Raw genomic sequence first — 17,024 nt, 5'->3', positions numbered from 1 at the left:
AGACAAACTTCGTTGCTACAAGAAGGAGCCCATAAGAAAATACCAAATATAAGCAGAACACCAATAAGAACACAACAGTAACGCATTTCCAAAAGCCAATCATTAATATTTGGAATAATATCACTTTACCAATTTCTCAGTAAAGATCTTTTTACCCCTTCCTGTGCATGATGCCGCCCTAATTCAGGGGCCGCCACAGAGAAGAGCGAGCCAAGCTATTCTCCAGAGCACCTGAAGGCAGGACAAGAAGCAACGGATGGAAACTAGTCAAGGAGAGAAGCAACCTAGAACTAAGGAGAAACTTCCTGACAGTTAGAACAATTAACCAGTGGAACAACCTGCCTCCAGAAGTGGTGAATGCTCCAACACTGGACGTTTTTAAGAAGAGACTGGACAGCCACTTGTCTGAAATGGTATAGGGTTTCCTGCCTTAGCAGGGGGTTGGACTAGATGACCTCCAAGGTCCCTTCCAACTTATTATTATTAAGCGATCTCAAAACCTTCTTTTTTGAACAAGCTGGCCTGGTCTGACGGGATGGGGTTGGGTTTTTTATAATTAGTTTTAATTTTTAATATGTATCAATTACGGGCATAGTTGTTTAATCACTTTTTAATTTTTGTATCCTGTTTTTTATTATGTATTGCCCTGTTCACCGCCCTGAGTCCTTCGGGAGAAGGGCGGTATACAAATTAAATTATTAAATTAAATTAAATTAAATTAAATTAAATTAAATTAAATTATTATTATTATTATTATTATTATTATTATTATTATTATTATTATTATTATTATTATTATTATTAATTCCTCACAGTCCAATTCTTGAGTTTTGGTATATAATTCAACCTCCACATTAACATCTTCAACATTTAAAGAGTTCCCCATAAATCAGCTTATGTTCATTAACATGTAATTCCAGAAAAGAGTCAAGAATTCATAGGATGATGTCATACGGAGCAATGAAACCTCCTGGTTTTACATCTCCAACAGAGAAAATCTGTTGTTCTTCCTTCCAAGCACATTCTTCAAGGCACCCAATATACTTTCTCACAGCCTGCACTCCTCAAAATAAAAGCACCATTTCTGCTTTATGTTGTTCTAAGAACTTGCCATGACTGCAAAGGGAATAGCTTTCCAATATGGGCTATAAAAGACAATGTTCCATAAATTGTCATTCTATGTATTTATGGCTGATAAAATAAGCTCAATTATATTTTTGCAAATTAGATATATTAAAACCACCCTCCTCCAAAGATAATCTCAATTTAACTAATGAATCTCTCAAGGGGCCTACTATCCCAAATAAATTTCCTAAATAACCTAGCAATGTGAAGAAAATTTGCATTAGGTGTTAACATTAGAATACCGCTAAGGATATAGATCAAACGAGGGACAATATTCATTTTAATAACATTAACCCCATAGGCATAAATGGGATCTTAATGCCTCCATTCATATCCAATTCCACTTTCTAAAAGTTTCAGCATATTCATTTTCGCATATTTAGAAATGTTTTGGGGAACACAAAGTGTTTAATATAATCGGTTTAGAACTGGCAATGAAGGTATCAAAGTGATGGATAGCTTCTGCTTTTTAGAATCAACAGTAAAAGAAAAGTCGCAAAATATGTCACAGACTCTCGATAGAGCAGCCATGAAGGCCTTGGTGAAGATATTTCAGTGCTGTAACGTGTTTATATTTACAAAGATCAGAGGTCAGGACAAGAAGTAAAAGAGGAAAGCTTCCCAAAGAGCCATCCAGCCTACAATTAAGGAGAAATTTCCTGTCAATGAGAACAATTAATCAATAAAAGGACTTGCCTTCTGAAGTTGTGGGTGCTCCATCGCTGGAGATTTTCAAGAAAAGATTAAACAGCCATTTATCTGAAATGGTATAGGGTCTTCTGCCATGGGCATTTGGTTAGATTAGAATACAGCCAAGGTTCCTTCCAACCCTATTATTCTACATTCTGTGTTCTAACCACATGGACGCAACCACCATCTGTGTTTTCGGGAGATAACTTCAACATGCAGCCAAAATAAAAAACGTAGTTCTTGGTTGAGAAATATTGTCTATTCCTTAGATAGAAAGAGTTGTCTATTTTAAATATCATGATGGTTCTGTAATTTTAGATTGGATTCTCTCTATATATCTATATCTATATATCTAATCAATCTCTATCTCTATGTCTATCTCTCTATATATCTATATCTGTCTATGTCTATATCTATATCTATATTTATATGTCTATATCTATCTATCTCTATCTCTATCTCTATCTCTACGTCTGTCTGTCTGTCTGTCTGTCTGTCTGTCTGTCTGTCTCTCTCTTTATATATATATACATACATATATATACACATACATACACACACACACACACACACACACACACACACACACACACACACACACACATATATATATATATATATATATATATATATATATATATATATATATATATATATATATATATATAATTTTTTTGGCTTGCTAACAAAGAGAGACTGATATGATCATTTCAAACTTATTTGTTCTCATCAGTCAGCCATACCCTTCTGAGATTCGAACCTGGGCCGACTGCGTCATTGTTTTAACCTCTAGGCCACAGGCTCTCTCTCTCTCTCTGTTAGCTGAGAAGCAAGGAAGATATGTGTTAAATGTTTCTTAAGCATTCAGAATACACTTGCTTAGTCCCAGACTGGGACAAATCTTATTTCCTGTTTCAGCCTAGCCCAAGGCCATCTACAGGCAGTAGCCACAGCAGTGGCAGCTCATATTTGTGTAAATTTTTTTTGGCTTGTTAACAAAGAATAAAGGGAGACCGATAATATAATATAATTGAATTGAATCTTTTTTTAGGTATGTTCGGTCAAGGACAAAGCATGATGTGGACATGAGGATCGGCATACACTCTGGATCTGTGCTGTGTGGGGTCCTGGGTCTGCGGAAATGGCAATTTGATGTCTGGTCATGGGATGTAGACATTGCAAACAAACTTGAGTCAGGTGGAATACCTGGGTAAGTGGAATCTGGTTAAATGATGCCATCATGTTCTAGATTTTGAGTCTTACTTTTACAGCAAGAATATTGAAGTCTGGGCTTTTCCCGGGCCCCATCTGTGTGGAATAAAAAAACTGCTGTCTCTCTGAACATTGTTTTCTTGGATTTGCTCATGATTCTGAAAAGGAAAGAGTTTCTCAATTGGGTTTTATGCCAACAGTGGTCTACAGCAGGGTTCTCCAAATTTGGCAAATTTAAGACTTGTGGACTTCAACTCCCAGAATTGAGAAATAGCTGAAGAATTCTGGGAGTTGAAGTCCACAAGTCTTAAAAGTTGCCCAGGTTGGAGAGCCCTGGTCTACAGGGATGGGCTATTGGTGAAGGTGTTGGATTTATTCTGAGAAAATCCAAATTCAGGTCCATGCTTAGCCCTGGGAAACTCACTGCCCTGGGTGTCTTGGAGGGACGTCTTTATGTGTCATTCAGCCCATGCCACAGACTTCTAGTTGCAGAGATATGGGAACGTTATGTATATGGCTTGATGTTCCTGAGATCTAGCCTCTTCATAGCTTCTCCATTTGAACTTTACAGGTAGCTCTCCACTTATAACTATAATGGAACTTGATCATTGTAATTGCAAGTCATGATGGTTCTGATTTTACAACACTTTTTTGTGTGGCAACAATTAAGTGAATGCCATCCTCATTAAGTAAACCCCTTGTTTGCTAAGAGGCATTTTGGCCAGAGCCAGAAGTAAATGCCAGTTTGGGTGCCAAAATATTGTAAATTATGATGAACTGAGTGTGGGACACAAAGAACAGCCATAAATGTGGTCCAGTTACCAAGGGCCTGAAATATGATCACATGACTAGGGGCGGGGCGTCAGCCATCAGAATTTCAGAATCAGATATAGGTAGTCCTTGACTTATAACATTCATTTAGTGACCATTTCAAGTGATCCAGCATTGAAAAAATGGCTTATGACCGTTTTTCACACTAATAACCTTTGTACCATTCCCATGATCACATGATCAAAACTGGGGCACTTGACAACTGGCAGTGTCCCAGAGTCATGTGATTGCCATTTGCAACCTTCTCGGCTGACTTACGACAAGCAAAGTCAATAAGGGGACCCAGATTCGCTTAATGACCACGTGATTCACTTAATAATTCACTTAGCAAATGTGGTTCAAAAGAGGTCATAAACTGAGGAACAACTCATTTAACAAGTGTCTTGCTTAGCAGCAGAAATTTTGGTCATACGTCAAACACTATCTGTAGTATCTTCTAGAAGGGTCTGTTACAACCTCAAATGGTTGCTAAGCAACTGGTTGTGAGTCGAGGACTACTTGAAATGGCTTTGGGTGTATATCTATGTATATGTGTATATGTATGTGTGTGTATCATATACATACACATACACATACACATACACATACACATACACATACACATACACATACACATACACATACATATCACAGACAGCCATGCATTTATTAGACATCTTTTCTCACCAAAGAAATCAAGGTACATCATCATAGAACATCAGAGTTGGAAGGCATCTTGGGGGTCTTCTAGTAGCCCAACCCCCTGCTCAAGCAGAAGGCCCTATATCAGTGATGGCAAACCTTTTAGAGACCGAGTGCTCAAACTGCAACCCAAAACCCACTTATGTATCATTGGGTGGGTGTGGCCCTTTGGGTGGGCATAGCCCATCGGGTGGGTGTGGCTGCGGTGGTAACGGCAGACTGGGTGGGACTAAAAAGTTCAATCAATCAATTCCAACTTTATGAGAACTTTTTTTTCCCGCGAGAAGTTGAAATTGATTGATTGAACCTTTTTTTTTTGTACATGGCGGCAGAGGCCTAAAGTGAAAAGGTTTTATAAAACCCAGCTGAAGGCCTAGGACTGGGGCGACAGCGTGTGTGCCCACAGAGAGGGCTCTGCATGCCACCTGTGGCACCCGTGCCATAGGTTCGCCACCACAGCCCACAGCCACAACACAAATGGCTGTCCAACCTCTTCTTAAAATCCTTTAGTGTTGGAGCACCCACAACTTCTAAAGGCAAGCCGTCCCAAGCCGTTGATTGCTGTAGCTGTCAGGAAGTTTCTCCTTATTTCTAGGATGGTTCTCTTCTTGATTAGTTTCCATCCATTATTTCTTGTCCTGCTCTCTGATGTTTTGGAAAATAAGTTGACACCCCCCCCCCTTCTTCTTTTTGGCAGGCCCTGAGATATTGCAAGATTGCTATCAGGTCACCCCTTTCTTTTCACTAGAGTAGATATACCCAATCCCTGCCATCGTTCTTCGTATGTTTTCGTATGTCACCTCTGGAGAAGACTTCTAAGCCATCTATAAGTGCAGAATTTGCAAAATTCTCTTTAGAATATTCCGAGCTGCAGAAATAAAAAAACCTGGGTCTGATATAAAATTCACCTGGCTCTGCAGTGCAGAAACAACCTTTTTACGATTTTTATAATAATGCTCTGAAGTATAATAGCGTCCCGACATTGGACTGCTTGATCTTCTGTTCAGAGATAGATTCATTTTTCTTTCTGACATTTCATAATTCCAGATCAAGCCCTTTATCTCCCTGCTAGCCAAACTCAACTGCATGTCACTGATCTCTGCATAACAGGACTGTTGCAGTCATTAGAACAAGAAAAGTCTCTCTGAAAAAAGATGCTGATAGCTTAATAACAATACGTATTATCCAGGCAGACAGCTGCCACATGCTCTAAATTACATAGCCCTCAGGCCCATTTCAGCGTTACTGCTAGTAATGGAGGCATAGTTAAAAAGTGGTCCTTATCTACACAGAATCATAATAAAAACCGATAAAACAAACTCGTAAAAATAAAATCCACTTTGATCTAGCGGTTAAGGCACACCAAAGGTCAAAACCAGGAGACGGTGAGTTGTAGTTCTGCCTTAAGCATGAAAGCCTTGAGTCATTCATAAAAATAATAAAGGAGGGATATCTTTTTTAAAAAAAATAATAATTAATTAATTAATAACATTAGAAGATCAACACCAAGTGGGAGGATCCCATATCACACACACACAAAAAAAAAACATTTTGTAACATGAGGGGTCCTTGGTGCCCTCTGTGCTTGCTTGTTTTCTTGCAGACATTTCATTACCCTAACTAGGTGAAAACCAAGTTCATGGCATCTGGCCCTCTCAATTCCTGGCAAATAGATGGGGAAGAAATGGAGGTAGTGACAGATTTTATTTTCCTGGGCTCCAAGATCACTGCAGATGGGGACTGTAGCCAAGAAATTAAAAAACGCTTGCTCCTGGGGAGGAAAGCCATGGCAAATCTAGACAGCACACTAAAAAGCAGAGACATCACCCTGTCAACAAAAGTGCGTATAGTCAAGGCTATGGTCTTCCCAGTTGCAATGTATGGCAGTGAAAGTTGGACCATAAGAAAGGCTGAGCGCCAAAGAATTGAAGCCTTTGAACTCTGGTGCTGGAGAAGACTCCCGCGAGTCCCTTGGACTGCAAGGCGATCAAACCGGTCAGTCCTAGAGGAGATCAACCCTGACTGCTCTTTAGAAGGCCAGATCCTGAAGCTAAAACTCCAATACTTTGGCCACCTAATGAGAAGGAAGGACTCACTGGAGAAGAGCCTAATGCTGGGAAAGGTTGAGGGCAAGAGAAGAAGGGGACGACAGAGAATGAGGTGGCTGGATGGAGTCACTGAAGCAGTAGGCAGGAGCTTAAAGGGACTCCAGAAGATGGTAGAGGACAGGAAGGCCTGGAGGAACGTTGTCCATAGGGTCGCGATGGGTCGGACACGACTTCGCAGCTAACAACAACAACTAGGTGACATCATCACTGACTAGCACTGACGATGTTACCTAGTTAGGGTAATGAAAGTTCTGCAAGAAAACAGGCAAACTTGGGGAGCACCAAGGACCCCTCGTGTCCACCCTGAGCTACAAACATTATCCTTCATTGCTAACATTCTGCCTTGGTGTTCCTTCGAATTGCCCAGCTGTGCCTCACTTCCATCCATCCTGCTCCTTCTTTTCCTCTCCGTAGGCGAATCCACATATCCAAAGCGACTTTAGATTGCCTCAATGGGGATTATAAAGTGGAGGAAGGACACGGCAAAGAACGCAATGAATTTTTGAGGAAGCACAACATCGAAACGTACCTGATCAAACAGCCCGAGGAAAGCCTGCTGACTTTACCTGAAGACATCGTCAAAGAGTCTATCCCTTCTTCAGACAGGAGAAACAGCGGAGCGACGTTCACTGAAGGATCCTGGAGCCCAGAGCTTCCTTTTGATAACATCGTGGGAAAGCAGCATGTAAGTTTAACGTTCCTCTTTAATATCACCTGCCACTTAGCTTTGACTTCATTTCCATATCCAAGGAAAGAAATGTTGGCTTAGCCTTTCCTCTAAATGACAACAGCTAATTAAAAACACTGCTGCTGGGCAGAATTAAGCTACATATCCGAACCTGGAAACTGTCCCTCGTCTCTGAGTGTTAGCTGAACTGGAAACACATCAGAGGTCATCGCTCCGTTCCACAGGAAGCGCGAGAGACTTTTACGAGCGGCAGACACCATCAAAACATGGTGGCTGAAGACTTGTAATTCCAGACTATCAAATCGGGTGTCTTGTAGATTTTAGGCATGTTTTAGGCTTAATGTGTGGGGCTTTTAATTTTATTTTGGTGGACGCATGGGTGCCTGACAGAGCTTCATTGAGAGAGAGAAAAAAGAGAGATGATGGAACAATGGCTGGATTGAGAGAGCGGGGAGAGAGAGGAGATGGATGGATGGATGGATAAGTAGTTAGAGGTGGATGAAAACAGAGATAGATACTTTAGATAGATGATGCATGAGAGAGAGAGAGAGAGAGAGAGATATGATGTCTAGTGAGAAATAGGAAGATAAATGAGGGATGGATGGATGGATGGATGGATGGATGGATGGATGGATGGAGTGTGAAAGATAGGTAGAGATAGAGAGAAAAGGTAGAGATAGGTAGAGATAGAGAGAAAGATAAAGAGATAGAGAGACAGAAACATAGATAGATAGATGATAGATACTGTAGATAGAGATAGATAGATAGATAGATAGATAGATAGATAGATAGATAGATAGATAGATAGATAGATAGATAGATAGATAGATGATAGATAGAACATGATGGTTAGATGGATGGGTGGATGGAGGGTTGGTTGGTTAACAAAAGATAGGTAGATAAATGATGAATAAATGGATAGAGAGATGGATGTATGTATATATGGATAGATAGATAGATAGATAGATAGATAGATAGATAGATAGATAGATAGATAGATAGATAGATAGATAGATAGATAGAACATGATGGTTAGATGGATGGGTGGATGGATGGATGGTTGGTTGGTTAACAAAAGATAGGTAGATAAATGATGAATAAACGGATAGAGAGATGGATGGATGTATATATGAATAGATAGATAGATAGATAGATAGATAGATAGATAGATAGATAGATAGATAGATAGATAGATAGATAGATAGATAGACAGACAGATAGGTAGAAGGATGATAAGTGGATTGATAAATAGATAGAATATAACAGCTAGATGGATAGAATGATGGATGGATGATGGATGGATGAAAAAAAGATTGTTAAGTAGATATATGATAGATAAATGGACAGAGGGATGGATGGATAGTGAAAGATGGTTAGGTAAATAGATGATGGGTAGCTGGATCGATGGGTAGAGAGATAGATACCAACTTAAACTGCCTAATGTTACTTGGCCATGAATGTCCTAAAGGCAGCCTTAAGGTTCGCAGGTGGGCAAGTGGTGATTGCCCTTGCGGGCTCTTCATGTAGCAGATGAGAAACTCAATGCTTCCCTGCAATGCAATATCATGAGGGTCCACAGAAGTGAACAGCTGATGAAACATGCATCAGGTTATTGCCTTGCAAACTCCACCCCTTTCACACCTGGGTTGTGATGTCAACAGGCAAGTAAGTAAGGGAAGGCAGTTGCAGCAAAACAGCATGGCACATTTGTCATTCCATTTTTTTCATCACATTAATACCCATTGCAGGCAACCAAGATTCTCAACCATTTCCAATGCTAAAGAAAAGTTCTGTTACAACATGTAGAACAACCCAGAAACCCAAGCCCATCCCCCCTCATTAAATATAAAAATAAATGTCAGTTTATCCTGGGCATCCTGGCCCTCCTATCAAGTTGATTTTCATTGTTTCTGGAGGTCCATCCAGTCATCTAAGAAGCAATAAGAGACAAAAGAGTTATTTACATATTCTTTGTCTCTACGTCCAGAAAGTGATTACACTGGGGAAAACATCAAGGTTCCATTTTCCCGCCTCATATAGGGAACTATTTACTCATTACTTCTGCAAAGAGAAGGGTTCATTTCTATTCAATCACTTATGAACACTTCTCACCCTTTGATTTTGTCAAGTCATGACACGATGGATTGCTTCATCTGATTTTTGTTAGAAACTAAACCGTTATCTGACAGAGCAAATAATGGTTGGGTTTGTGCAATATGCTAGAGGTGGCTTGTCTGTCATACCCATGGTCCTTTGGAAGATGATTTTTCCCCTGAGATTAGGTTGGCCCCGATCTTGGTGGTCGTTCAGATGACCTTAAGACTTGCTTTTCTCCTGTGCACACAGGTCAGGAGGTTAGTTGACCCTGTGAGTGATTGTTATTATTATATATTATACCAGACATGTCAAACCCGCGACATCACGTGACGTTGTGCAACGTATCAGGACAGTTTTGCCATTGCCAGCAATGGGGTGGGCATTGCTTCCAGATGACGCGTCCAGCCCACAGGCTGGGAGTTTGACACCCTTGCATTATACAATATGATTATAATTAATTAGTTATAACATAATTATAATTAATTAATTATGATATAATTATATGCTTATTTTCATTGGTTGTTCTCAGATACCATTCTTTTTATTTTTGTTGTGTAGTTACTTATTTTTGTTGTGCATTTATGGTAATACTGGTATTTCTATCTCGGTTGGCCACCAGAATCATTTGGGAAAATGATGTTAAGAGCTGGGGAAATCAGGAGATTCGGGAAATTTAAATGAGTATAAAGATGTATTGCAAGCTTAAGCTCTCCACAAGAATCTGAACTACTAATAGTCAAGCGAAATGAGCGGGAGATAAAGACATTCAAGGTGGGCTGGATTTAGATCTCTTGCAGGTGCACAGAGACTCATGGCTGATGACGTATTTGAACCCCTCCCTCGGGCTCAGCCTGGTCACCTCCTATAAATGAGCAGACATGTACACTGAAGTTATTAAATGGTTAGACACAGTCAGCCAGATGTTTAGACTGGATTTGGTGTTTTTTGTCCACCTATCCAGTCCTTCCCAAGGACCTGGAATAAGCAAATTTAGATGTTTGATGGTATTACAGATATCATCGCAGGATGTAAGCTGTTCTGAGTAAAGCTGCCTTTTGCAATTGACTGATGGTGAATTTGTCAATGCCAATGGTTTTCAAGAGGTGCTCCAGTTGTTGTTTATTTTCAGTCAGAATAGAGCTGGAAGGGACCTTGGAGGTCTTCTAGTCCAAAGCCCTGCTCAAGCAGGAGACCCTATACCATTTGAGACATGTGGCTGCCCAGTCTCTTCTTAAAAACCTCCACTGATGGAACACCCACAACTTCTGAAGGCAAGCTGTTCCACTAGTTCACAGGTCTGCAACCCGCAGCTCCGGAGCCGCATGCGGCTCTTTCAGCCGTCTCCTGCGGCTCCCAGTCCTCTGCCATGTGCAGTCCAAAAAAAAAAGTGGGACTAAAAAAGTTCAGCCAATCAATTCAAATATGCAGGGTAGGTGCATATCTCGCCTTGGCTCCACTCTTCAGTCAAACCCTGTTCTGCGCATGCTTGCATGTATGCGCATGCGCACATATTTTTTGCGGCTCCCAGTTTTTCGTTTTGTGAGGGAACCGGTTCCGAGTGGCTCTTTCACTGTTTCAGGTTGCTGACCCCTGCACTAGTTAATTCCTCTCACTCTTAGGAAGTTTCTCCTTAATGCCAGGTTGCTTCTCTCCTAGATTAGTTTTTCCTCCATTGTTTCTTGCCTTGCTTTCTGGTGCTTTGGAAAATAAGTTGAGCCCCTCTTCTTTGTGGTAGCCCCTCAGATACTGGAATATCACTAGCAAGTCACTCCTAGTCACCTTTAGTTTTTATATTTATTATCATTTCACCCCTAGTTTATTGTTGTTACTGGTGTTATGTATGGGGTGTGAGCAGCAGCTCTGCAAATACCACCAGGAGGCACTGTGCTGTGGTTGGATTGGCTGAAGGGTTTTCGGTGGGAGATACAGATGGATGGATTGGCCAGAGAGGTACCTGGCAAGGTATATAAGGGATTCAGGTAACCCCCTTTGTTCAGTACACGCCTACCACCAATAAAGAGCTGACATGCTGTACTCATCTGCCTCTTCCTTGCCATGCGGTCCAGAACCCACAACACAATAACCATTATTATTTAAAATGTGACTGGATGATTATTTGTGTTTTGCCACATTGTGAATATCCAGGCTCACCTTAGAATTCAAAGTGGTCTCAGCCATCTGAGATTGTTTGGGCATAGTTTATTCCATAAATACAGATTTGAGGCTTGTGAATCCAGATTTACATTTTAGTGTGTTGGGGGACCACATTAGTTGTGTACAGGAATCTGTTGACTGTACTCTGTCTACATGGCTTCAAGTTGGATGAAGGACTGTGGAATATTTAGACTGACCCATTTTGGGTGGGAAAATTTCTCTGGAATATTTTGGGAAGAAGCTATGCTCTTTTGAACATCCCAGCTACCTACTATGCTGGCATTTCTGAGTGTTTATTAGAAATTAAAATTGTCATTATAATTTAGAAAATGTATTTCAGAAACATTCATTCCTCCATTGCATACCTCAGTGCAAATCCTACGCATGCCTGTTTGATAAAAATAAAAATATTAATACCGTAGTACTAAACTTTATGGAAATTCTGCTCCCCTTGATGCCAAAATAACTAAAACTAATTAAAAATATAGATAAAAAGAGAATTATAATTAAATATAATCACAGAGTTAAAAATAGAACAATGGTCTTGACCCCTTTTGAAGTTTGAAAAGCAGGTTTCTAAAAATTATTTGGGGGGGGGGAAATGATAGAAGATGGCATTTTGAGGATTACACAGAGCATTGCACGCTGGCTGAGGAATTCTGGAAGTTGAAGTCCACAAGTCATTAAAAGGGTGAAATTTGAAGACCCCTGTTCTAAAGCTTTTGACTATTGATTTATCACTCTTGAGAGTGAATCCATTGCTGTTTCTTTTTCAATCCTCCAACACTGTGTGTATTGGGGGAGTAGATAAGATAGAGCTCATAATGTATATGTAAATGATTTTATTGATGTAATACATTTATTTAATAGCCAGGCTTTCTTATTTTTACAAATAATTCAAAGGGGCAAACTTACCAAATTCTTCTTCCTCCTTTTATTTTCCCCACAACAACCCTGGAAGTTGAGTTGGACTGAGAGTGAGTGATTGGCCCAAGGTCACCCAGCCAGCTTTCATCCCTAAGGCAGACTAGAACTCACAACCTCCCAGTTTCTAGACTGGTGGCTTAACCACTAGACCAAACTGGCTCTGGATCCTAGTTTGCTCCTTGCTTCCTTTTGAGACCCATTACAGATTTCACCTGAGATGAGTTTTTGCAAAACTGCAGCCATGCATAATAAACCAAGTATGAACACCGCCCTGAGTCCTTCGGGAGAAGGGCGGTATACAAATTAAATTATTAAATTATTAAATTAAACCATGTTTAACTCAGCAGAAAATAGCTGCATTTGGTATAATCAGGGCTTTTTTTCTCATAGAACGCTCAGAATGGAGTTCCGGCACCTTTTTTGGAGGGAACCTTGTAGGGTAGGCAAGGCGGGTTGTATGACATGTGTGAGTTCCGGCACCTTTTTCTTTTACAAAAAAAGCACTGGGTATAATAATCGTTAACACTCACCTTAATATCTTCACAGAGATTTTTTTTTCTCTCTCTCTCCCAAGAATAAGTGGCATATTGGGCTATACATTTCATTCCCCATTCTCCACTCCACTATCCCTTCTTAAAGAATTCCAAGCCATGCCATCATTATTCGGGCCTTGCTTAGATCAAACTAAAATGGAGGTAGGTAATTTGTGGCTCACGGTGCTTTATTTTTTATTTTTTTATTTATTTTTAATTCCATTTATATCCCGCCCTTCTCCGAAGACTCAGGGCGGCTTACAAGCTTAGCAGTAGCCTTCATTCTATGTATATGCCTGCTTATTAGGGCTTTCACACACACACCCAAGCGGCATTATTACAAAGTCAGCTTAATTGCCCCCAACAATCTGGGTCCTTTAGTAACCAGTTCTTTTCTTACTATGCGATATGAATCAAGCCAGTACATTAAAGCCTTGGTGGAGCAGTGGGCTAATGCTTCCTTAAGTAACACCAGCTGCCTGCAATTAGTGCAGGTTCGCATCCCACGAGGCTCAAGGTTGACTCAGCCTTCCATCCTTCCGAGGTAGATAAAATGAGGACCCAGATTGTTGGGGACAATTAAGCTGACTTTGTAATAATGCCGCTTGGGGGTGTGTGAAAGCCCTAATAAGCAGGCATATACATAGAATAAAGGCTACTGCTAAGCTTGTAAGCCTCCCTGAGTCTTCGGAGAAGGGCGGGATATAAATGGAATTAAAATAAAAAATAAAAAAAATAAAAAATCAGTCTCATTCATTTGTTTGGCGTAACGTGTGAAAACCCAGGAACTGAGTTTGGGTTGAGGGTTTAGCCTGGGGTACAAAGCCAGCCATTTGTCCCCTAAATTTTGCAGCATAAACTGAAGTTTTTCAAGCTTCCTCTGGTTAAAAATGTTCCAAGTAGTTGATGGTCCTGGGTTACGGCAAAAAGTAAGAAGAATGGTTTTCCATCTACCGGTATGTGATGAACTGATAGATTGAATGCACCTGCCTTCTGGGTTAAAAACAAAACAAAACTCCTGTTCTGTAAAATCAGTCTCAGATTCCTCTACTTCACTTATCTTCATTGATGTGCAAACTGATAGAGGTAAAAAAAAAATGTTGTTTACCACTATAGTTGGGTAGATTTTTGTCTGTTATTTTCCTACCCAAACCGAAGACATCCTCATTTGTCCTCATTCTGATTGTCGTCAGACCTTGTTGCATATTTAAAACTCGTTGGTTAAGCAACATCGTAGAACAATATCAGAAAAGGTAGGATCGCAGGCAGTCCTTTGTTGAAAGAGAGAGATTTGTCTATATAAGTCATGCCTAAAGGACTTTTACATTCAGCTTTGAAACCTATCATTGTGACAAGCAGGGAATGTATGGAAGAACTTCTGATGTGGTTGAGTTTCTCCAAGAGAAGGAGAGAAAATGATGCACATGTCAAAATGTACATCATTAAAGGTAAAAGGTAAAGGTTCCCCCGCACATGCGTGCTAGTCGTTTCCGACTCTAGGGGCTGGTGCTCATCTCCGTTTCAAAGCTGAAGAGCCAGCGCTTGTCCGAGGACATCTCCGTGGTCATGTGGCCGGCATGACTAGACGCCAAAGGCGCACGGAACGCTGTTACCTTCCCACCGTAGTGGTCCCTATTTTTCTACTTGCATTTTTACGTGCTTTCGAACTGCTAGGTTGGCAGAAGCTGGGACGAGTAACAGGCACTCACTCTGCTACGCGGCACTCGGGATTTGACCCACCAAACTGCCGATCTTCTGATTCACAAGCTCAGCATCCTAACCCACTGAGCCACCATGTCCCTTTGTACATCATTACATCATGATAATTATCTATGCCCCTTTTATATCTGTCTTCTGTCATCTCATGGACATACCAAAGGGGTGGATGTTAGGCTTCTAAGATCCACCTACCTCCTCATTCTGTGGAAAACTTTGGGTCCAGTAGATGAACAGGAATGGATATCTCAAAAGTCTCAAAAGTCAACAACATTTAGGGGGATTGAAACAGAAGCAAGCACTTTGAAATTCCTCAGGGATGAAGGGAAGGAGATAGAAGCTCTGTTCAAGGCAACTTTTCATCTCAGACATCTCTCCAACATTCCTTGTAGCTCACTGGAGGTGTGGTTGTGTTTTTCCGGGAAGCATTTTCAACAATTTGAAAGATTGTTGAAATGATTTGAAAAGATAAAGAAGTGATTTCTGAACTCATAAGTAGAAAGTCTGGCAGCTTAAAAATGTGTGGGTTGTGACTTTCTCTCTCTCCATCTCTCTCTCCCTCTATGAGCGATGTCTTCAAAATCGCTTTTGAAGGCTGTCAAGGGAAATTAAAGAAGAAAAGGTTAAAATGCCCTAAGACACCAGTCTTCTCTGCCTCTCTTGATGGACTATGAGTCAGTCTGGAAGAAAGTCAACCGAACACCGCCTCCCCTTTTGCTAGGGCAGATCCAAAAATCACACAATCTCAATTTTCCTTCTCTGCATGAACTTAGTCCTACTTTTTTAAAAAAATATCTCCATCCTTGATATTAAAGCTTTATCATGTAAACTATCTTGCTTTGCTCTTTTGTATCCAGTGCCTAGACTCTAGAGTAAGAAACCTTCATAACTCTCTGAAGAAGAATAAAGAACATTTCCCTAGAGCTGGTGCTAATGTTGTCTTGATCTGTAAGGTCTTTATTCTTTATATACCATTTGTCTGAAATGGTATAGGGCAGGGGTCTTCAAACTTGGCAACTTTAAGACTTGTGGATTTCAACTCCCAGAATTCCTCAGCCAGGCCTGGATGGCTGAGGAATTCTGGGAGTTGAAGTCCAGAAGTCTTAAAGTTGCCAAGTTTGAAGACCCCTGGTATAGGGTCTCCTGCTTGAGCACTCATGCACTCATGCATTTGTGATATATATATATACAAGGTCCCTTCCAAGCCTGTTATTTTGTAGATTCCTATCCCATCTTTCCTTTATGAGCTCAAAATGGCACTTCTACACCCCTCCTCCTACTACTTTTCTCTATAAAAATGAGATAGATCTCATTTGAAGACCCCCCCAAGGGTTGAACTTGTCCAAAATCATCCATGAAACATCCATAACTGAGAGTGGATTTGGACCTGAGTTTATCCCAGGTTCATATTTTCTTTCCAAGAATCTGTCTGGATTACTTTTCGTTCTATGCATGACCAGCTCTCCTTACTGGCTTCCTGCATTGAGTGTGGTTTACTGTAATTAGATATTATAAAAGTGGAGAAAATTGAGAACAGATTGCTGGGCAATTTTGTCTGCCGGGATGCAGACATCTTCATTTGCAGGGCCTCAAATGACCTATAAATGCTTTGGATTAATTCTTCCTGCTTCTGGTAATTCTACCTATGCCTGACCTATTTATTTTGCTCTGTGGTTTTCCTTTTAAGACTTCAGACTGATATAGTGGGCTCCCCGCTTTTTATCCAAGCATCCCTGGGAGTTAGATCAGACTGAGTTCTTTTGAGGCATTGTGTTGATGTGCAGGGGAGGGTAACAGTGAGATCATCAATATCATCTGGCATGACTAGATGCCAAAGGCGCACAGAACACTGTTACCTTCCCACCATAGTGGTCCATATTTTTCTACTTGCATTTTTACATGCTTTCGAACTGCTAGGTTGGCAGAAGCTGGGACAAGTAACAGGCGCTCACTCTGCTATGCGGCACTCGGGATTCAACCCGCCAAACTGCCAACCTTCTGATCGACAAGCTCAGCGTCCTAACCCACTGAGCCACCACGTCCCATATACATATACGTATACGTATACGTATACATATACATATACATATACATATACATATACATATACATATACATATACATATACATATACATATACATATACATATACATATACATATACATGTGTGTGTGTGTGTGTGTGTGTGTGTGTAAATTTTAGATTGCTAACAAAGAATTAAAGGGAGACTGATATGCATTTCAAACTTATTTGTTTTCATC

General features: G+C 40.5%; 1 protein-coding gene across 3 annotated transcripts in view; it reads left to right on the top strand.

Moving 5' to 3' along the window:
• ADCY8 (adenylate cyclase 8) overlaps positions 1–17,024 on the top strand; it is a 136,893-nt gene that overhangs the window by 67,303 nt on the left and 52,566 nt on the right. For all 3 annotated transcript variants that reach the window (XM_081322743.1, XM_081322742.1, XM_081322741.1), the window contains exons 6-7: positions 2,867–3,025; positions 7,062–7,332. In XM_081322743.1, the coding sequence (XP_081178869.1) occupies positions 2,867–3,025; positions 7,062–7,332 (430 nt within the window). The remainder of the gene's footprint in view (positions 1–2,866; positions 3,026–7,061; positions 7,333–17,024) is intronic.

Source organism: Vipera berus (genome assembly GCF_964194415.1).
Source record: "Vipera berus genome assembly, chromosome: 3".
Taxonomy (NCBI): domain Eukaryota; kingdom Metazoa; phylum Chordata; class Lepidosauria; order Squamata; family Viperidae; genus Vipera; species Vipera berus.
The sequence above is the reverse complement of the archived record's forward strand: the minus strand, read 5'-3'. Positions and strand labels throughout refer to the sequence as shown.